The sequence below is a fragment of the Dictyostelium discoideum genome (genome assembly GCF_000004695.1).
Source record: "Dictyostelium discoideum AX4 chromosome 2 chromosome, whole genome shotgun sequence".
NCBI lineage: Eukaryota > Evosea > Eumycetozoa > Dictyosteliales > Dictyosteliaceae > Dictyostelium > Dictyostelium discoideum.
In genome coordinates this window covers 3,119,702-3,143,611 of record NC_007088.5, presented here as the reverse complement: position 1 = coordinate 3,143,611, position 23,910 = coordinate 3,119,702, and the positions used below count along the sequence as shown (strand labels likewise).

Below are 23,910 nucleotides of genomic sequence, written 5' to 3'. Positions count from 1 at the left end.
TTTTTTTTTTTTTTCCTAAAAACCAAAAAAATAACCAAATAAATATTATTAGTATGGAGATGACTTTTTTATTTTTAAAAAAATAAAAGTAAAAAAAAGTTATCGGTCCATTTGTATTTTTTTTTTTTTTTTATTCATTTTTTCTTTTTTTTTAAATTTAACTGTTTGCCTCATTATTTATAATAATAATAATGATTATTAATGATTTTAAAATTTTTATTTTTTGTAGTTTATTTATTATGTTACCCCCTTTTTAATTTTTAATTTTACTTTTTATTTTTACTTTTTTACTTTATAAAATTTTTTATTTTTTTTAAATTTTTAAAAATATTAACTAGGTAATTTTATTTGTAAATAATAATAATAATAATTTTGTATTAAAATAATTAATTATGTATTTTGATAAACAAAATGATGTTTCCCTTGGTATGACCTTTTTGTTTATATTCTAATTTTTGTTAATCATTTAAGGTTTCAATAGGGTGAATCTTTTATTATATTTTCTATTGTTCTAGAAGGTTTACTTTAATACTTGCTTTTGGGCAGATATTTTAAGTGATAATGGTATAGTTTTTTTAGTTTGTAGCTCTTTACTCCTTTGTTGTTGTTTAGTGTAACTTTATTTTTATTTTTATTTTTATAAATATTATTTATAATAATAAAATTATAATTTTTTTAAAAACTATTATCATCAACAGTCATACAATTTCCATAGCAGTTAAACAAGTAAAAATAATTTATAAATCACTCTAATCATTAACATAAAATAGTTAAAATAATAATAATAATAAAAATAATTATATATAATGATTATATATAATGATAAAAGTTCCTTGTTTTTTTTTTTTTTTTTTTCAAAAATCAAAAATGTAAATAATTTAAAACTTTAAAATCTTTGTTTTAATTAAAACAATATTTTTCCTTGGTTTTATAATTATTAATGTTTTTTTTCCTTTTAATAAATAAAATAAAATAAAAAATAAAAATAAAAAATAAAAATAAAAAATCTCCTTAAAATTTTTATACTTCTTAAATAATTAATTAATTATTTATAAAAAATAAATTGGATTTATTGGACATACAAAGGTTTTTTTTGTTGTTTTTTTTTATTTTTTTTAGGGGGTGACATAGAATTTCATTAATTTATTTCATCAATATTTTATCAACTACAGCAACAAGCATTGATGAGATAATAAATCAAATAAAAAAATAAAACTATTTAATTTATTTTTTTCCTATAATCTTTAATGAAAATACTTGTTTAAAATAACCTTTGTTCCACCTTCAAAGTTTTCCATTAATACGAATATTTCAGGTTTTTTTTTTTTTTTTTTTTTTTTATTATTTTAAATAACCCAACCATATCTTTTTTCTATTTTTATAATTTATTTTTTTTTTTTTTTTTTTTTTTTTTTTTTGTAAAGATTAAATTTAAATCTAAAAACTGGGTGTTATTTTATTTGTCAGTTGTTACTTTATCTTATTATATGTGGGAAAAAATGTCTCCCGTGATGATTTTTATCGTTTACAAGCAAAACTAGTATTAACTATTTTTTGTAAAACCTCAAAGATGAACAATCAAGTTTTTTTTTTTTTTGTAGTGCACTCAAAATGGGAAACAATTTATAAAAAAAATTTGTTTAGAAAAACAATTAAAAAAAAATAAAAAAAATCATAAATTAATAACAAATAAAAAAAAATGATAAAAAAAAAAGGGGTTAAAAATAGAATTAATTCTTTTTTTTTTCATTATTTATTATAATAAATCAATATTGATTATTTTATTTTTTTTATTTTTGAAAATCAAAAAAAAAAAAAAGAAAAAAAAGATACCAAAATGACAAATTTGTCCGAGTCAATATCAAAATATATTTTACAAACTAAAAAAAATCATTTTTTATCCAATTTTAACAGATCCAAAACAAAATAACTATAGGTGTATAATTGAACCTGAATTTTATTCTGAATTTTAGGTTTAATTAAACCTCTACTATTATTTTGTTTTGTATCTGTTAAAAATGGAAAAAAAATGAATATTTGAGTTTCTAAAATATATCTTTGAATTTCTCCTTTTAATCTAGATTTGATTTTTTTTTTTTTTTTTTTCCTTTTCAGAATTAATTCTTTCTACTTCACTTTAATAATAAATTTAAAAACATTAAAATTTAATTATTATACAATTATTAAAAAAAAAAAAAAAAAAAAAAATTACCTTTTTAAAACCCATTGAAATTGTTGCAGTGATTATATAATGCTTGATATGGTTGAAATGGATTGGTCCATCCATTTCCTGTTGACTGGTTGTTGAGGTTTGATCGATTAAAAAAAAAAAAAAAATATGATTTAGTCAATCAAATAACAAAGAAAAATGATTAAAGTGAATAAAAAAAAAAAAAAAAGTTAAATAATTACCTATAAAAATTAACAGCGGGTCTGTCAATAATGGTAATGTTCAGATCTGAATTCAATTTAATTTTTTTATTTTTTTTAATTTTATTTTTTTTTTTTTTTTTTATTTCAATTTTTTTTAATTTTTTTTTTTTTTTAATTTTTTTTTTTTTTTTTTTTTTTTTTTTTTTTTTTTTTTTTAATATCAAAAAACTACCAAATTTCAAACAAAATGATATACAACATATATATATTTAATAAAGACGGAACATGTATATATTATGAAGATTGGAATAAAAAAAAACAGTCTCAAAATCAATCAGAGGATCAAAAATTATTGTTTGGTATGCTTTATTCCTTAAAAGCATTTATTACTTCATCATCACCAAAAAAGTATGTTTTTTTTTTTTTACTCCTATTTATATTTACATTTATAAAAAAAAAAAAAATACCACAAATTCTGGTATAAAAAAAATTAATTATAATGACTAATAATCTTTTTTTTTTTTTTTTTCCTTTTAGAATTGACGATAAAACAGGATTTCATTGTTATAAAACATCAACTTATAAATTACATTATTATGAAACATTATCATGTATTAAATTTATAATAATGTCTGACCCAAATGTCCCTGACCTTAGAGATGATTTAAAAAAGATATACAGTCAAATTTTTGTAGAATATGTTATAAAGAATCCAATCTATAAACATGGTACAACAGTAAAATGTGATACTTTCATTAATCAGTTAAATTTATATTTAAAACAAATGCCTTCTTTTTCAAGTTAAAAAAAAGAAGAAAAAAAAAGAAAAAAAAAAAAAAGATTAACAGGTTTCAATAAAATGTAATATAATATATTTCACCATTTATAATAAAAATTATAAAGTAAATTAATAAATCTAGGGACCTTAATTCTAAATCTAATAAATATTTAATTAACAATAAAAAAAAAAAAAAAATAATAATAATAATAATCATTTAATTAAATTTTAAACTATTTATAAATAATAATAAAATAATGTAATATATTTAGTTTTTAAATATAAAAATTATTTATTTAAAAATAAAATAAAATAAAATAAAAATTATTTAAAATCTATTTCAATTGGAGTATACGAAAAACTATAATGTAATAATATCGATATTATTACATGTATTTATTTTTTTTTATTTTTTTTTTTTATAAAAATAATGTCAATTTGACATAATAAATATAAAGTATAAATAAATTTAAGCTGTGTTTGGGTTGTTGTTATTATCATTGATCTGTAATAATAATAATAATAATAATAATAATAATAATAATAATAATAATAATAATAATAATAATAATAATAATAATAATAATAATAATAAAATTAAATGTTAGTAAATTGGATGATATTGTTTTTTAAAAAAAAAAAAAAAAGAAAATGATAATTACTTTGTAGAAGAAATCACTAACCAAACCAGTACCCATATTCTTAATTGCAGTAGCAGAGTATTTCTATAATAATAATAGTAATAATAAAGAAAAATTAATTTTATTAGTTCCAGGTTTTTTTTTTTTTTTTTTTTTACCATACAAAAAAAAATAATAATTATAATAATAATAATAAAACTTACTTGGAATTTACTTGGAATCTTATTTAATGAAACACAATTTTTTCCACTTTTATCAACACCAGCCCATGCTAAAAAGAATTTTAATTGACAACCTACACCTTCATCACATCTCATATCATCGAATTTGGTTGCACATTGATTATCGATACAGGAATCACAATTTTTACAAATTGAAGTATCTCTATCACCATCCCAAACTGCATCCACAATGGCACCATTATCAAGTTGGAAAATGATAGTGAAATAGCTGACAAATGTTCTTGTACTAAATTCAAAGATATGTTTTGGTGGCAAAATGATTGGTTCCAAAACTGTTGAATTATAATTTTCTACTTTTTGGTAGGTTGCTGTGGTTATGTCTGTCACGTTTTGGCATGCTTTATCTGTACTAACAACGACTGAACCATTTGTAAGAGTTTCTTGACATGGTACATCAACAAGTCTACTTGTGAAAGATGTTACATTTTTAGAATATGGAATCTCTGCCCAAACTGTATAACCTTCTACTTCTCTATTTTTAAAAACGTTTCTATTTTTATTTGTTTCATTTAAATATTGAATAAGTCCATTTGCTTTATGTATTTTAAAACAAATAAATAAAATTAGTATATATTAAATTATAAAAAATTTTAAAATTAATTTTTTATTTTTTTCAATACTTACCACTGAATTTAATAGTTGAAAATTCGTCGACTCTTGGATGAAAATCAGCAGTTGCTTCGAAACCAGATTGATTATTTCTAATGTGGAATCTAATGAATGACCAATCATATCTATTGTATCTGTGGTCTGTCCATGAGGAATTTGATAAATCTTTTGTATTCATAAAATTTTGATCTCCTATATTAACGACATTTGGTGAACCAAGGAGCATTGTACCATTTTCAACGTACCCAAGTTGTAAATCTGGTCCTCTAACAATCTGACCATTTATTAAATTTATGAAAAATATTATTTGAATTATTATGAAAATTGAATATATGAATTTCATTTTTTTTTTTTTTTTTTTTTTATTTATTTATTTATTTATTTATTAATTTATTTTTTTATTTATTTTTTATTTAATTTGTGGTAAAAATGTTGGAATATTAATTTTTTATTTGGTTTACTAAATCTGTGTGATTATTTGTGTGAATATTTTTTTTTTTTTTTTTTTTTTTTTTTTTTTTTTTTTTTTTTTTTTTACTTTATTTGGTTATTTTGTTTTTAGATTTTAGATTTTTATATAAAATATTATAAATTCTATAAATTTTATTAAATCGAATTAAAATATCTAAAAATATAAATAATTATTATAATTATACAGGTAATAAAAGATATCGAGAATTGTTATACTGGTCTTTAAAAATTTTTGGTCTGGTGTGAGTTTTTTTTCTCTGGCCTAAATATTTTTTTTTTTTTTTTCTCTGGCCTAAATATTTTTTAAAAAAAAAAAATTAAAAAAATTAAAAAAAAATAAAATTAAAAAAAAAAAAAGTCGTTAACTGGTTTAAAAGAATTTGTTTGTTATTTGCAACGTCGTTATTAACTAAAAACAAATCGATAGAAACCATGACATGATGTGATTACCCTATTTTATTTTATTTTTTTTTATTTTTTTTTATTTTTTTTTATTTTTTTTTTTATTTTTTTTTATTTTTTTTTATTTTTTTTATTTTTTTTTATTCAAAGTGATCAAATATAAAATTGACATTTTTTTTTTTATTTTTTTTATTTTTTTTTTTTATATTATTTTTTTTTTTTTTTTAATGTATTGATAGAAAATGATTAAAAAAAAAAAAAAAAAAATTAAAAAACTAAAATAAAATGAGAAAAGTATCATATAAATACTTTGAAAATCATAAACAATCAAACCTATTCAATTGTCTAACGTTTTACTATCAAATGATTCAAACTCCTGATAGATCAATATTTAAACTTGCTACCTCATGGAATTTGATTTCCAATTCCATAAAACAATAAAAAAGAAAATAGCCATTTTTTTTTATAATTAAAAATAATTTTCTTAATTATCTATATCTATAGGTCGTTGATAATATCTACTCATATCATTTTTTTAAATTTACCTAATTATGTGGGCCTCTATAAAATGTTTTTTCATTTTTTGACCCAAAAAGAAAAAAAAAAAATAATAAAAAATTAATCAGTTTCTATTAGAGATACTAGTTTGATGGGGTATTATTATTATAATTTTTTTTATTTCTCAGTTTAGTTGTTAAATTTTTTTTTTTTTACCTATTTTAAAATAATTAAATAAAAAAAAAAAAAAAAAAAATTAAGTGAGCCATAAATCATTTTAAAAAAAATTATTCAAAATTAATAATTATTAAAAAAAGAGTGGTTAACTAATAAAGTATGAAAAATCGTTTATTTTTTTTTTTTATTTTTTTTTTATTTTTTAATTTTTTTTATTAATATACAGATAATTTCGAATACTGATTAAAACCTTAATATTTGGATTTTTTTTTTTTTATTAATTTAAATAGTTTATTTATTATTTTTTTTTTTTTTTTTTTTTTTTTTTTTGATTAAATTATTTATAAATAATTTAATCAAAATAACCTAAATATCTCAAGAAAAGAGCCCTGTCTCCTACTTTTTTAATTAAATCTTTCCATTCATATTCAGTGATTGAAAAAGCAGTTTCGAAATTTGAGATTGAATTTTCTTCAAATACTTTGGCAATTGCAGTTCTTTGAGTAGGAGAAAGTGGGATATTAATAAACCAAGATAAAAAACTGTCATTTAATTCAGGATTATCAACAATCTCAACTCTTGTCAATTTGGCAGAGTTTGTTGGATCAATTTTAATTTTAATATTTTCAGGTTCAGTTTCTTGAGACTCATCCATTGTTTCATCAATTTCATTTTGTTGTTGTTGTTGTTGTTGTTGTTGTTGTTGTTGCTGTTGTTGTTGTTGTTTTTGTTGTTCATCTTCTGAAGTAGAAGTAGTAGTGGTGGTAGTAGTTGTAGTAGTTGAGGTAGTAATAGCATCTTCATTTGAGAAATCATTATTGTCAATATTCATTTGATTTTCAACTAAAACTTCATCTTCTTTTTCTTGTTTTAGAGTTGATTGTTTGTAAATGAATAAAATTGAAGTTCTTTTTTCAACCTCTAAATTTTCACTTCTGTTAATGAATGATACTGGATCATTGGTTGAACATCTAATGCTTGCATTTTCATTGTCATCTGAGGAATTAATATGAATTGAACTATGATTTCCATTTGACATTAGCACAGATTCTAATACATAGGTTAAATCATCACCACCACTACCATCATCATTTTGAATTTCAAATGAATTACCAATTTTAATGAATTTTGGGAAATCGATAGGTTTGAAAGTTGGTTCACCATTTTTAATTCTATTTACAGAAACTAAAAGATGAGATGGTGAGCTAATTAAAACTGTTTTACGTTGAACTTGTTTATTACAATTTTTACATTGCTCAATTGAATTATTTTGAGAGTAGAGTGTGTTGGCAATATTCTCTTCGATATTATTTGAATCAATGTTTACAGTAAAGTCCAAAATAAATTGTTGAAGATTTGGTTTTATTAATTTCTTACAAACATTACATATATGTTGACAACTACCAGTGAGAGGAGTGAATATGGATGATGATATTTTTTTAATTGATTGTAAAAGTAAAGCTAAAATCTTTGAAGGTGATAAGAAGGATGAAGATGGAGTTGAATTTAATAATTCCATTAATTCATCATTTGCTTCAATGAATTCCTTAAATAAAGTATCGACTATGAATGGTTCTTTTAATTTTTTACTTGAAATCGATTTGAAATGTTGTAACTCTGTATATAAAGAGAAAGAGAATTTAACATCTTCAATATTTAATAAATCAATTAAATTGAATCTTATCCATTCTAATAAACTCGTAGCAAAGATTGGTATTGACGATGATGATGATGATGTTTTGATAGTATGATCCTTTAATATTAACATAGTTTTAATTAATGATTCATCCTCTTCTTTATCATTTCCATCATTACTAATAACTTTAACATTTTTAGTTAGATATTCATTATTGTATGATACTAATTCTTTAAGTTTCAAATTTTGATCAGCTTTTTTAAACATTGGATTAATGGATCTATTATCTTGAGATTGTGAAGGGGTTGAAGCTCTTGGATTGAAAAATTTCTTTTTAGTAGTGCCATTTAAATCATCAATTGTTAATTCTTTGAAAATGATTAAACCACCACCACCACCACTACCAAATCTACTATTTTTATCATTTGTAACTTCACCAATTTCATCCAATTGAATGTGTAAAACTGTTAGAGTTTCTTGAAGTGTACCCATAAATGTTGCATAATAACTTGAAGTCATACTTGGTAAAACAAAAGTAAAGATTGATAAATTGGTTGAAGGTTCTTTGATATCACGTAATTGGAATTTATTAATTAAATGTAAAAGTGGTAAATCTGGTTGAATGGATATTGCAATTCTCTTTGAATCTTCAGAAGATGCTTTTTGAATGATTTTACCTAAATAATCTTTCCAAAGAATTGAACGTTCTCGAATATCAAATTCACAATCCTTTAAGATACTCTCTGAAATTGATTTAAATTGAATTAAATAGTCATTGTTTGGTTGAACTGGGTCAGGAATAATTGAACTATAATAATATCTAAATCCAAGGTAACTATTTATAAATATATCACATAGTGATAATACTTGATTTACATTAATAACTGGTAATAAATCTTTAATAGCAAAATCTAATTTAAATGATTCAAAAACATCATCACTCATTAATTCAATATTATTATTATTATCATTATTATTATTATTATTATTATTATTATTATTATTATTATTATTATTATTATTATTATTATTATTATTATTATTATTATTATTATTATTATTATTTTTAAAATTTGAAAATTGTAATTGATTTAAATTTAAAGTTTTAATAAAATCTAAATTTTCTTGTTTTGAAATTAAAAGTAAAATTTGAATTAAATATCTACCAAATGATTCTAATTGATCATTATTTAATTTTGATTTACATCTTGAACGTAATTTAATCTTTATAGTTTCTTCTATTTCATTATTAAAACCTGTAAATGTTTCAATCTTTTCAATTAATTCATTTAGTTCTTTAATAAATTCTGGTTCAACAGTTGGTTTTTTAATTTTATCTAATAATTTTTCATTAACTTTAGTAACTACTTCAGTTAAACCATAATCTTCATCGTCATCGTCATCATCATTATCATTATCAACTTTTTGTTCTTGTGATTTTTTAATGGTTGGTTGTTTTTTGAATTTTAAATCTGTTTTAAATCTAATTAATTGATTTCTAATTACTTTACCATAGAGATATTGTAAGATGATTGAATTTTGAATTAATGACCAATCGATAGAACCTACAAATTTAGATTTATCAAGTACAAAGTATTTAGAGATCCAAGATGAATAATAATGATAGAAATCTTCAGGTTTAAAGTTTGCACCAATTAATAGATTATCACTACCAATTGTTGATGGAATATCACCAATATCGATTTCATTATTAGTTCTAGTGAAACTCTCAATGATTTCAAGGATATCTTCGGGTAAATTGCCTTTATCCATTGAGAGTTGTAAAAGTTTACTTTGAGTATTTGCTAACCATTGATCGATTACACGAACGATACAACCAGGTTGAGTATCATGATAAAACATTTGACTGAGTCGTGATTTTTTTTCAATTGATGGTATGATCGCTTCTGAACGTAATGCATTTGGACAAATTTCAATCTCTATATTTTTAATGATAACTGGCCAAATATTAAGCAAATCTTCAAAAGCTTTCTTTAATGGAGCAACTGATTGAATGGTTTCATATTTATTGGTAATTAAATATTTAATACATTTTGTAACTGATTGGTCAATGAAATCTGGTGGTAATAAATTTGCAGTGAAACGATTAAAAGTATCAAGGAATTGAATCAATACTTTAAAGTGACTTGAGATACAAAGTTTGTTAATTTCATTGATAAAGGTTTTAATAATAAGGAATTGTTGTTGTTCAGTTGCAGTAACCAATGTTTGAATGGTGAAATGAGGAATTATTAATGAGCTATAATTTAAAGTATATAGAGTTCTAAGCTTTAACAATGAATCAAATTGTGGACTTGATGCAACAGTTTTTGCAAGGAAACGATTTTTAGAGGCGTTGGCATCATTTTTAACGGCAGCAAAAATTTGATTTAATCTAACTTCATATGCATGTGATAGTTGTGCATTTGGGAAATTATCTAAAAATACACCTTGATTATGGAATGACTCTGACCAAATTGCCATTGTATAATTTGAAATATACATCCATGGATCTAATAATAAACCTTTAAGATCAGGATTTAATTCAATCTCTGTTATTGAAACCAATGCTCTATTTAATACATAATCGGATGGATTTGCAGAATCTTGAAAATTAATGAAATGACTTGCTCTATAATCTTGGAATGTATATTTTCTCATTGAGGCAGTGAATGAAATTACAGACCAAGTTGAAGCTACAATTGAAAAGAAATCCAAACTATTACCATAATAAGTTTCATATTTTGCATTGCAATCAACCAATTGACCACCTCTTGAACCTGGGAAATATTTACCTAAATTAAACATAAAAGGATCAACAGCACCAACAATAGCTTTTGAAAATTTACTAAGATGAGTATTTTCAGAACCAATTGAAATTGCAATGAAATTTATAATAACATTTGCAACCTTTAATTGACTTTGATCAATTGAGGAGAGAATTTGATCGATTATGAAATTTCTATCGAATTTTCTTGTTAATATCTTTTTATAATGTTCTAAATAATTGAGTAAACCGAGTTGTTGTTGAATTACAGCATCATCAATGATAGCAATGATAAAGTTTATGAATTTTTGATTCTCTTGAGTTTTTAAACCATTACCATTTGAAATATATTGATAAGATAAAATGAATAAAATGATTCTAATTAAACCTTTTTGTTTTGGAATTTTTGAATTAATTTCAAACAATTGTTTCAAAGAATTTAAATCTGCTAATTCAATGAATTGTTTTATATGAATATAGGTATCATTCTCTAATTTATAATGATCATCATAAACAAATGGTAAATGAAAAGTTTGATCTTTTGTAACTAATAAATTGATTTGATATTGTGATAAACCAATTGAATTCAATATCACTGGTGATTGGAATAAATCTAGGATCTTCTTTTCTTGAATGATTCTTGTGAACAAATAAACTTGATAAATGGTTGATTGTAAAATGGTTGAATCATTCTTATTATTTGATAGAATCATTCTTAATACATTTTGAATATCTTTATTATTGATTAAACCATAGGTTGTCTCTAAATCATTATGATTTAATAAATCTGCAAAATGTTCCAAGAATATACAAGACAAGGATATCAATGATACTCTTTCGAAAATGTTTACATTGATATCATTATCATCTTCATCAATTTCAAATGTTGAGAATTTACCATACTTTATAAAGAATTCTGATATTAAAGATATGATTTGATTTAATTTTGCTTTAGATTGAAATTGTTCAAAAGAAATATGATAAAGAATATCAATTAATGGTTGATTTGGTAACAATTGTTTTCTCAATAAATCCAATCCTAATTTGAGTTTATGATTTTGTGGAATCAATACTGATAATTGTTCAATTGTTTCATTGTTAATATAAGTTAATGGACCACTATGAATAGTTTTTAATAAAGATTTATTAATTAAGCTACCTTGATTAATCATATCAAATAATTGTAATTTCTTTTCTTCTCTAATGATACCATTATTATTGGTTATAATATCTTTAATTATAATACAACTCCAACCAATTGGTATTGAATTTATCAATGAATTTGGTATGGTATAATCATTATTTACAATCTTTAAGAAAGAATAAAGATTATCATTATTTAATAGAATTAATGGTTTGATGATTTCTAAAATTAAACTTTTTGATGGTTTTGGTTCAATTTTCATTTCATTATCAATAAGATTGAAATAGATATCCATTACTTTCAATAAATCTAAACAACGGAAATTTGGTAATGCACCAATTAAAATTTTCTTATTTTCATCTGGTAATTCGGAATTGTTGAATAAAATCTCTACGAATAATTGATAGATTGAATGAATGTATGCTAATAATTCTAAAACTTCAATTTCATTTGGATCTGTTGTAATAAAGATTTCATCAACATTAATTCTATTGAAAAGATCTCTAACTATTTTAACCCATACAATGATTTCCTTATTTTGATCATCACCTTGTTTAATATTAAATGAAATTTGATCAATTTCTTGTGAAAGTAATTCAATTGTTAAATATAAAAATTTAGTTTTAATTAATTTAATATCATAATAATTAATATTTTTCTTTTCATTATTGTTTTGATTGTTATTGTTATTGTTACTATTATTATTATTATTTTTAAAACCATCATTATAATAATCATCAAAAAATTCATCATCGTCATCATTATCATCATCATCATCTTGATTGTTTTTAAAAGTAATTAATATCATTTCTTTACATCTTTGTAATGCATATTCTTTATATGTTAATTGAAGTAATGGTGAGATGATATTCTTTAGGAAATCGATTGTTTCAACTTTAAATTCTTTAATGATCCAATATTGAATTATTTTCATTGAATTGGTAAATACTTTTTCATTAATTTTTTTAGTTTTATTTGTTGACTGATCAATATCATCTTCTTGATTGACGATTGTATAGGGTAATAATGAATCCAAGATTGAAATGAATAAATCTTTTGTCTCTAAACTTATACCCATAGTTCTAACAACGAAATCATGTTTATATTGTTCGAAAAGATTGTCACTACCTGCAATGAAATGAATTAACTCTTCAATTGGATGATTGATAATATAGGAATAAATTTCCCCGTATACGACCTTGGGTTGTTTACTTTTAGATTCCAATATGATATTATCGAAAATTAAACTAAATTGACTTTCAAAATAATCATATAATGGTAGAGATGATGGAATAGTTGTAATCTTTGGTAAAGATAAATGAATTGGTTCTAATCTTCTTTCAATACCAATATTCTCTGATAAATTATATTGTAATTTTGAAGTTTTAATGAAAAGTTTAATTAAATTATAATTTTCTAAACTTGAATTTAAAATCATTCCATCAGTTGTTGATTCTCTAAGATTTCTTTTCTTTTTATTTCTATTATTATTGTTATTATTATTTGAAACTTTTTCAAAATCATCTCTATAATTTTTTATAATTTGTAAAATTGTTGGAATTGAATTATAATTACAAATTGTTTTAATAATATTTGAAGTTACAGGATAAAGATAGTTTGTAATTGAAGATTTAATAGCATCAATGAATGCACTTTGTTCTTTACCTGATAGAATACGTTGACAAATATTTACTAAAATTCTTTGGAAAATCTTTTGATCTAACCAATGATCAGTGAAATTTTGAATGACAATTTGATACCATTCTGGATTTGTAGTGAAAATTTCATTTAAAACCTCTTGTCTAATTGAAGCATCTTTATAGAATTGATGAATTTGAACTCTATTATTATTATTATTATTATTGTTATTGTTATTATTGTTGTTATTATTATTTGGTGTTCTAATTGGTATCATTGGTAACTGTTTACAAATTATATCTTTTGAAATGGTTTTCAATTGATTCTTAACCATATCTCTTAGAATATTATTAATTGGTTTTTGATTCTCTCTAAAATCATAATGATAACTTGTATTATTAAATATATTGAAATAATCATTTGAAAAACCATTGGTATTAGTTGTTGTATCAACACCACAACTTGCAGCAATCCAATCTCTAATATCTTCTTCAATGATAGTTTCATAATGTTTATCAACTTGATCCTTTTCAAATTTAATACCTAACGAATCGATATAAGTGAATTCGATTTCATTTAAAAAGATTGAATTTAATTTTAATGATTGTTGAGATAATGAGTATTCTGGTGGGTAATGATAAATTGTGATCAATGATTTGGATTCATTCATATCCAATAATAATTCAAATATATAATTCACTTGATTTTGATTACAATTGATCATATCTGCAATTACAATTAATATTCTTTCTTGTTTTGAATTTTTAAATGATTCAATAATCTTTGAACATTCTAAACTTGATTGAATTGAATTTAAATGAATGATTTTAATGAATTTTCCATCAATTGGTTTTTTATTACTACCACGATTAATCTTTGAAGGTGATCTATCAATATTGAATATTTCTAATGATTCACTTAAATATTCAAAATCGTCAAAATCACTTTCACTTCCACCATTATTATTATTGTTATTATTATTATTATTATTATTATTATTATTTACACTATCTAACATTATTTGATCGAGATTTTCATTATCACCATCATCATCTTTTGAAACCAATTTCTTATTTATAATTGATCTAACTAAATTATCACCTAAAATTTCAAGTAAAACTTCACCATCTTTAAAGGAAGTTAATGACAAAGAAGTTCTAGTGAAAATTACCCATTTATTTGAGATATATTCATTCATTGAATATTTAGTTGTAAATAAATTCTTTAAAAATCTAACTATACTAAAATGTTCTTGATTGATAAAATATTCCTTTAAATAATTAATTGGATAAATTGAATCTTTAATACGAATGATTGATTCTGGTTTTGCAATTTGTAATAATTTAAAATTGAATAATGTTTGTGGTTCATTTTTAATTGAAGTTGCTGTCGATGTTGGTGAACTTGATAATAATTTATAAAATTCTCTCTTTTTAGAATTGGTAGTTGTTGAAACCATATCATAATTTTTAAAGAATTGATAAATTAAACTTGAACAAGTTTCAGTTGAAGAAAATCCAGCTAATAATGATTTTTTACTTGCTTTATTATGAAGTGTATCAACGAAATGATTGGAGTACTTCACAAGGTTATTAAATAGATCGGTACTTGATTGATGCTTACTAATGAATTCTTGAGTTAATAAATCAATTGATACTGTATACTTTTCGAATCTATTTAACCAAGGTAATTGAGTATTCTTTAATCTTGACATTGGCATATGAATGATAACTTTAAAGTCTGGATGAACTGTACAAAATACTGAATGAGTACCAAAACTAATATTTGCAACCATTTGTAAACGATCACGATGTTCTGAAGAAGGTGTTAAAATAAAGTATCTATTGAAAACTTCATAGAAACATGAATCAATCTTTTCACTATTGACCAATACAACGGTACCACCAGTTTCCATAATTGATTTAATAGTTGAAACACATTCTACCAATGATTCCTCTGAACTATCATTTTCAAAACCACCAACTCTAACAATTGTTAAATTTTCAATACCAATCTCTTTTAGAATTGAAATGGATGATTCATTCTCTGAAGGATCAACGATCATCATATAACGGAAAGTTAATGAACTTGGATCTTGATTTGGTTTGATAACTTCAGCTAATGAACTCTTTATGTTTGCGATTGTATTATCTATTGTGTAAAGTGATGCTGGTGGATCAACGTTTTGCTCTCTAAAGAATAATTGAGCCAACTGAATAAAATCTTGATTATTAATACCTTTGAAATTTCTTTCCAATGAATCCAATAATGCCAATGGGAAAGGTCTTTCAAGGTCAAGTTCTCTTTTAAGATGTCTTAAAAAGAAACAATAATCTCTTTGATGGAATAGATTCTCTTTAGTATTGATTGAAAATTCATTAACTCTTTTGTAAGCTCTACATAGGGCATCACGAATTTTCTGTTCTTGAGCATCGAGATCATTTCTATTATTATAGAGACAACCTACAACCAATGCTTTTTCATCATCCTCTGTCATTTTATCTGGATGAATTAAAATCATCATACGATTGGTTTTGGCAGCATCTAAAATCTTATTTGATAGAATTACAATACCAACATTATCTTTGGCTTCACCAGTTTTATTTCCAACCTTATCTAAATAGTCATGTAATACTTTCATTGGTGAATTATTTTCATCGACTAAACCAGCTTCATCAAGGAAAACCACGGATTTATATTTCTCTGCTTTCATAATTTTTTCACGATTAATTGCTTGTTCAAATTTAACTTGAATTTCAATATCTGAACTATGTTCAGTACATTGATATCTGAATGGTTCTGTCATTGGAATATGAGCCAATGGTGAATTTGGTTTTTGTTTTTGTGTTGGTGAATTAATATTATCCAAAACGATTGTAAATGAAATTGTTTTTGAACAACCTGGTGGACCAACAACCAATAAGGGTACATTACAATTGATCGATACGATAGTACAGAAAACATTTAACATCAATGATTCAGTTTTAGCAATACCATCTGGTAATTGAATGAAATCACGACACAATGATGAATACTTTTTATGGAATATATAAGTGAATGGATTTCTACCACCAGCATTATCTAAATTATTGCCACGTTGATCATTATAATAATTTGAAAATATTTCTAATATACCTTGTCTATTTTTACCAGGAATCATTCTAATGATATAAGTTAAATACATTGAAATGATTAATGATATCCAATGTCTATCTTCAAAATTTAATTCTCTAATTTCTCCACAATTTACTAATGATTTACCACATTGATCTTCCATAAAGAAATTATAGAGATCGATTGCTCTCATGATATCTCTAATACTAACATGAGTACGATTTTGTTTAGTTTGACGTAAATAATCTTGACCCAATATGATACACTCTTGAAGTTGATTGGAATGATGTGGTTGCATTTTAGTTTTCTTTTTAAATAATGTTGACAAGAATGAACGTTCACTATCATCAAATTCACCAAAATCAAAATATAATTGTTCCATTGATTGTGGTGTTTCTTTTACAATGAAATCTTGATTACCTGATGCTGAAATTTGACCAGTGAAATCGATTGAATCATTGGTTGATGATTTCATCTTTGGATTCATTGCGCCAATGATACGAATATTTGATGATGCCAATTGTTTACCATCCAATGTACCATCAATGAATAACTCTGTAATGATTGCACAAGTATCGATAGGAGCAGTATTAAATTCATCAATGAAAATTACGAAAATCAATGATGAATTAATGTTTAATAAATCTTTTGCTGTATTTTCCAATTCTTTCATCTTTTTTAAGAATAAATCACTTGTATACTTTTCATGCATAATTAATCTTTGGAAAAGACGTTTAAATTTAATGGAGCCAATATCTTTGATTGCTTGTTCCATAGTTTCTTTTGAATCAATAGTTCTTGTATTCTTTTTTAAAGAATCTAATAATGAACCTTCACCAATTTGAATTAATGGATTAACTAGGACCTTTAGAATGAATTGTCTTATATCTTGAAATAATAAATTTGAAACCTCTGCATTGATATCTGAAATTTTTGAAGCAACTTGAACCATTTCAGCTATTTCAGGATCAAATAGCTCTTCAGTGAATTCTTTTGGGAATTGTTTCATTTTTGCATTTAAAAATTGTTTTAAATCAAATAGAATATCTGGTAATTCATCAATCTTTGCATTGATGATAGCAGCATAGAAAAAGAAACTAAAACTTTTACCAGTACCTGTATCACCTTTTAAAATAATAGCTCTTTGATTTTTAATCTTTTCATGAATGATTAAAAGACGAAGTGCAAACTCTGGTGTCAAACAATATCCATATTGTTTGGTTAAATCTGATACGATAAAAGTACGTGAAACAATACCAAATGATTGAGAGATGGTAGCATAAAACATTGAAGTATTGGCCGATGCAGTCTCTAGCGTATGTAATGATGGTACTTTGTCATATAGATCTGTTTTCTCTCTAAAATCAATGAAATCAATTTGAGTTTGTTCAAATGGTCTATTTGCATCATCGGTTATCACTGAAATTGATCTTGAGATAATTAATGGTGGATTACGCCAAAGTGTTTTCACTGAACATATAATTGGATCTGCCAATTTAACACATTCAACAACAAAGTATTTATAGAGAATCTCTGGTGTAACTTGTAATTTCATTCCCATTTGAGCCAAATATTTATAGTAATTGATATATTTATCCAAAAATAATAGTCTATCATTTAAATAGGCAAAGAAATTCTTTTGGCATTGTTTATAACGATTATCACGTAAGAATGGAATTTGAGCACCATAAATTGAAACTACATGATCATAATAAACATTACCAGGTATAACTTGATTGTTTGTAATGATTGTTGGATTCGTTGGAAAAGCACCACCATTTCCTCCTAAATAAGACATACATTTCATTTCTTGAATACCATAATTCCATGCTAATTCATAATTTATCACCTGAGAAATATTGTAAAGTAATGATAATGCATCTTCTGGTTTATCATTTGTTGTTTCTTTTAATTGTGTACCAATCTCTAAAAAGATATGAATATTTAAATGTTCACTTATATTTATAATTTTACCATTATCATAAATGTAACCATAGGTAATTAATGGATAAATAAATGTATAAAATTCTAAATAATTGCAATAAGGTGAAAGATTTATATGAAGTAAAACACCTCTAATTGTATTGTTATTACTTTGTTGTTTTTTCAATAATAATGAATTTATTAAACCATAGAAATCTGAATAATTTGTACCAGGTCTAATTGATAAACGATATGCAATGAATTGAGATTGTTCCACTTGTTTCTTTTTTAAATCAATATATAGAGTTTTTCCAGTACCAAATTCACCAGATAATAAATTCAATTCACCTACCCCATACTTTGAATTTGTTTTTAACCAATATTGTTTTAATTGTTGATATGTACAAGCTAATGGTTCTTCCCAACGTGGTAAAAACTCTGTGAAATTATCATTTTGACTAAATGATATAATGTAAACTCTTGCTAATTTTGATAAAGTTTGATTTGAAAAATGTTCTCCAAACCAAGATAATAATGACTCTTTCTTTGTTGGTAATCCGATTAAAAAGAATACTCTATCAACTACATTCTCTACTAAATAAATGAAATCATCAAATTCATTTCCAAATTTACTACCATAGAAAACTTGACTTGGATGTGGGAATACCATTAAATTCATTTGAGTTATAAGTAAATCTAAATTCTTTTTATTTTGAACATGATAAAATTGTGGACCTCTATCATCACTACTATCTTCAATATCATCTTGATCTTGAAAAGTTTCATCAAATAAATTAAATAGCTCCATAATGAAATCTTTAGTTGATAAATTTCTATTTAATTTACCTTGATCTTGAGCGTTAACAATTGTTTTAAAAATTGTATCATTATTTAATTGATAAACTTTTGAATAACAATATTTAATATATGATGAAACAATTGAAACTAATTCTTTATTTCTATTATTATTATTGTTGTTGTTGTTGTTGTTGATAATTATTTCATCCTCTTGAATTAAGAAATTTTGAACCTTTGTAAATAATGATGAAATACCTTGATTTCTTAATAATCTAATTCTTTTTGAAAATGAATTAATTAAACCTTTCCATTCTTTAATTTTTTCAATTAATTCAATGTTATATTTTTTAATATCATCCATTAAGTTTGGTGTAATTTTCAACTCTATAAATTTATCTAAAAATTCGTAGTGAAACATTTTTGTTGAAAGTATTGTGTGACTCTTATAAATTGAATGAAGTTCATCATATAATTTTTGAAATTCATCAACGGTAGCACGTTGAGCTTCTTTTACCTTTGCCAATTTCAAACCACGAATATAATCATCCAATGTTTCAGAGGAATATTCTATACCATTTACTTTAATATGCCAAACTGATGTTGAACTACCAATAACATTTGAACTAAAGATTGAATCTGTTAACATTTCTTTTAATCTTGGTAAAATGGTTGAAATACTATATGCACCACCTGCACTTGAATATAATGCTCTCAATTGAGGCATATTATCTTGAAGGAAACGAATCTTTTGATTAATATCCTCCATATCATGATGACGGAATAATTCTTTCATAACTGAACAAAAATTACCAAATTTATAAGATTTTTGTGATGTTGGCACTGTTGGTGGTGGTGGTGAGGTTGCTGTTATGTTTTGTGAGGAATCATTCATTAATGAATCTTTATATGATTGATTTTCAATTACTATTGGTTCAACAATACTAAAAGTTAAAACAGCATAATCAATTAAATTACTTGAGAAAGCATCATTTAAATTTGTACTAATTAATCTATTTCTTTCTGTGAAGTCCTTATTATCTTTAAAAGTTGAGTAGAATTCAATCAATTCCATTTGAATTACACTAAAGAATGGTATTTGATGATATTGTAATTGACCTATGGATTTTTCTATATCTTTTTTAATTTTGATTGAATCATCATATTTAACCTCTGTACTTAGTTTTACTCTGAGTAATGCCTTTTCAATTGATTGTTTTGCTTCATCGAGATCTTCGATTTTAATGATTTTGAAACGATCAAAGAAATTAAACAATGCATTGATATTTGATTCAATACCAAAGATAGAGATTGCCTCCTCTATAAACTTTTTAAATTGTTCAACCTTGATGTGAGTTTGAACCTTTTTATTATCTACTGGTGTTTTAAAATTACACAATAAATCTATTTCACATCTTAAATCAATATCTTTACTTGAGAGTTTCTTAAACATATCACAATTCAACTTGATAGATTGAGTATCCATTTTCACAAGAGAGTCAAAGAAATTTTGTGATTCTTGACAAACAGCATTTATATCTTTGGTGGTATCATTTTTTACAAAGTGACTGAAGACCACAAAAAAGAATTTAGAGTTTTTGACAATGAAATATAACATAAATTTAATGGATTCATCATTTAATGGTGTTTTGAAATTATCAATCTTTGTTTGACGAATATGTTTAAGATAACTTTTCACAGTATCTTTTGGTGAGCAATGAGTACCTTCACTCACTAATTTATTGAAACCAAATTCTTGATTTAAGTAATTCTCTAATTTTTTATATCTTTCAATTCCATTTGAATATTCTCTAAATTCTTTAATAAGTTGATCTGAATCCATCAAACCTTGGTGGTTGAAATAAAGCTCTAAATTTACTTTTAAAGTATCATAATCTTTTTTATACTTTACAATTTCCTTAGAATACTTATTAGCTATCTCTATAAATTTTTCTTTAATCTATTATGTTAAATTTTAATAAAAAAAAAAAATTAATTGGATTTCGCACATATACTCTGAAAAAAAAAAAAAAAAACTTACAATCTCTTTAGTTTGAATAAATTCAACCATTTGTTCGTCCCATTCCAAAGTTTTTAAATTATTAAAACGATAAATAAGATTTTGAGCGTAAGTAGTATCACTGTTTTTAGATACCTGATCCAATGCATTCTTTAGGCAATAATTTGCTAAAATAGAAAGGGAAAGAGGTAGACTTGTGGCTCTTAAAGAGAAAAAGTTGAAAAAGTTTTGATGTGGTGAAGCTTTCTTTGTAATTTCAAAAATGATATGTTCGCATAATTTATAGAATTGTGAATAATTTTTTTTTAACTTTTCTCTTTCGAATTCAAAAGAACTCTCAATATTGGCCAAATCTGAAATTAATGGTTCATAGTAATAAGACAATGAGGTTGGAGCAAATTCAAGGTATTGATGGTCTGGGTGCAATATTGAAAATGTAGCAAACAAATCCAAAACTCTATTTATCTTCTCCATTGCATATCTTTGACAAACATTTGCATTTTTACCATTGAGTTCAAACAAACTTATCAAAAAATCTTTTTTACCTCTTTTGTATATTTGATTGTTAAAATCCTCTGGCTGAGCACCTAAAAATTCTAATGACCTAAATAAATTAATAAGAAGAAGGAGAAGAAGAAGAAGGAGAAGAAGAAGAAGAAAAAAAAAGAATTAGTAATATTACTAAAAATATAAACATTTATATATATATATCATATTGTTACTTTAAAAATTCACTATCAGAAAGATAACTTAAATCTAAGGATTCAACAACTTTTGAATACTCTTGAAAATCTCTTAAAACTTGATATAGCGTAGGGTATGTAGCAAACAATTTAGTAACGATTGCTTTAGCCTTTTCGTTTACATATAAATGCTTTAACTTTTGAGTTTGGAAAGCAACTAACAAACTCTTAAAAGGGTCTGAATATGTTCCTTCTTCATCATTGGTTATACTCTTTAAATCATTGAAAACCGGTCCTTTACCATTTACAGGTCTACAACTTGATAAAAGTTCAAAGAAAAATTGGAATATTGTAATATCAGGGTTATCTTTTAAAAATCTAGTAACGTATTTAACAAAAAGAGCTTGATGATTATCAGGAATATGAGAAAACATATCCATAAACTTTGTTTTTTGATATTTATCGGAAATAAAGTAATAAGAAAGCAATATTTTGATATATGCACTTGTTAAAACATAAGGATAACTAAGAGTGAAATAAAAAATTAAATCTATATTTGTTCTTTCATTTCCAGTGAGAGTATTGAAGAATGTGGTATAAGTTTCTTTTACTGCTATAATGGAATATGGCATCAATGGAATACCCGATGAATTTAATGATTCTGATAACTCCAAAAGAATATCGCCTGTATCCTGTTCAAACTCTCTTTAAAAAATATTTTTGTTAAATTAGTATATATATATATTTATTAAACTCTTTAATAACTAAAGTGAAAATAAACTCTTTATACTGTACCCATGGTGAACAATGTAATACCACATAGATCTATGCGGATTTTCCTTATGTAATTGTTTATCCAAGAATTGAACTTTTGATTTCTTTTGTTGATTTTTTATCCAATCTTTGTCTATAGGATCAAAGAAATGATCTGGAATAAAAAAACTAATTAATGATGAAAAAAAACCTTTTTGTTTCTCTTGCTCTATGTTCGCCCAAGCTGATTTTTCTTTGTTATGTAAATAGCCCAAACTAATTTTTACTATGGCACGAAAATTATTCGGATCCTCTAATAAATATTTTTTATTATTGGTTGTTGTGGTTGTACTAGTTTTATTATCATTATTATTGCTGTTATTATTGCTATTATTATTATTATTATTATTATTATTATTATTATTATTATTATTATTATTATTATTATTATTATTATTATTATTATTATTATTATTATTATTATTATTATTATTATTATTATTATTATTATTATTATTATTATTATTATTATTATTATTATTATTATTATTATTTTTATTTTTATCTAATACTTCCCCAATCAAACGAGTTGTATTATTTGATGCGTTTACTACAGCTTGAGTTGTATTATGAGTATTTTTTTCAATATTGGGTTTACTATTTTGATCTGCATGTACTACAGGATTACTACTAGATATATTTACAATGGTGGAAATAAGGTTTTTGGTTTCGGGACTAATTGAATTATTGTTTTCATAGCTATTATTTACATTTAGTTTATTAGTTTCTGTTTTTGGTACAACCTCTTCTTTTTGAGTTTGTTCTATATTTTTATTATCATTTTGTTTTTCATTATTATTTTTTGTTTCACTCTCAAGGTGTTTAGCTTCGAGACTAATTGAATTATTGTTTTCATTGCTATTATTTAAATTTTGTTTATTAGTTTCTGTTTTTGGTGCAATTTCTTCTTTTTGAGTTTGCTCTATATTTTTATTATCATTTTGTTTTTCATTATTATTATTATTTGCTTCATTCTTTGATTTATTTAATTGAGAGACATCACTCTCATTGCTATCCATATTAGTGTGCAAATTTTTTACTTTTTTTTTTTTTTTTCTTTTTTTTTTTTTTTTTCTTTTTTTTTTTCTCTTTTTTTTTTTTTTTTTTTTTTTTAAAAAAATTATTTCTTTATATACAAATAATGTTTATGAGAGAAAAAAAAAAGAAAAATATAAAAAAATAAATT

General features: G+C 23.3%; 4 protein-coding genes across 4 annotated transcripts; 2 read left to right on the top strand and 2 right to left on the bottom strand.

Annotated features, from left to right (window-relative positions):
• Nucleotides 1-2,620: 2,620 nt before the first annotated feature.
• Nucleotides 2,621-3,178, top strand: DDB_G0273579 (hypothetical protein; the record flags this gene model as incomplete). The annotated part of the gene is made up of 2 exons (XM_639580.1): nucleotides 2,621-2,781; nucleotides 2,911-3,178. 2 exons carry the CDS (start codon nucleotides 2,621-2,623, stop codon nucleotides 3,176-3,178), a joined length of 429 nt encoding a protein of 142 aa, XP_644672.1.
• A 442-nt stretch (nucleotides 3,179-3,620) lies between these two features.
• On the bottom strand, nucleotides 3,621-4,986 carry DDB_G0273577 (hypothetical protein; the record flags this gene model as incomplete). The annotated part of the gene is made up of 4 exons (XM_639579.1): nucleotides 3,621-3,656; nucleotides 3,814-3,876; nucleotides 3,996-4,567; nucleotides 4,659-4,986. The coding sequence occupies 4 exons, from the start codon at nucleotides 4,984-4,986 to the stop codon at nucleotides 3,621-3,623; spliced, it is 999 nt and encodes a 332-aa protein (XP_644671.1).
• An 815-nt stretch (nucleotides 4,987-5,801) lies between these two features.
• Nucleotides 5,802-5,957, top strand: DDB_G0273575 (hypothetical protein; the record flags this gene model as incomplete). Its single annotated transcript, XM_639578.1, has 1 exon — nucleotides 5,802-5,957. The coding sequence occupies one exon, from the start codon at nucleotides 5,802-5,804 to the stop codon at nucleotides 5,955-5,957; it is 156 nt and encodes a 51-aa protein (XP_644670.1).
• Nucleotides 5,958-6,543: 586 nt separating this feature from the next.
• DDB_G0273573 (AAA+ ATPase, core domain-containing protein) lies at nucleotides 6,544-23,743 on the bottom strand (the record flags this gene model as incomplete). The annotated part of the gene is made up of 4 exons (XM_639577.3): nucleotides 6,544-21,168; nucleotides 21,250-21,824; nucleotides 21,964-22,614; nucleotides 22,702-23,743. The coding sequence occupies 4 exons, from the start codon at nucleotides 23,741-23,743 to the stop codon at nucleotides 6,544-6,546; spliced, it is 16,893 nt and encodes a 5,630-aa protein (XP_644669.3).
• Between the last annotated feature and the right edge of the window lie 167 nt (nucleotides 23,744-23,910).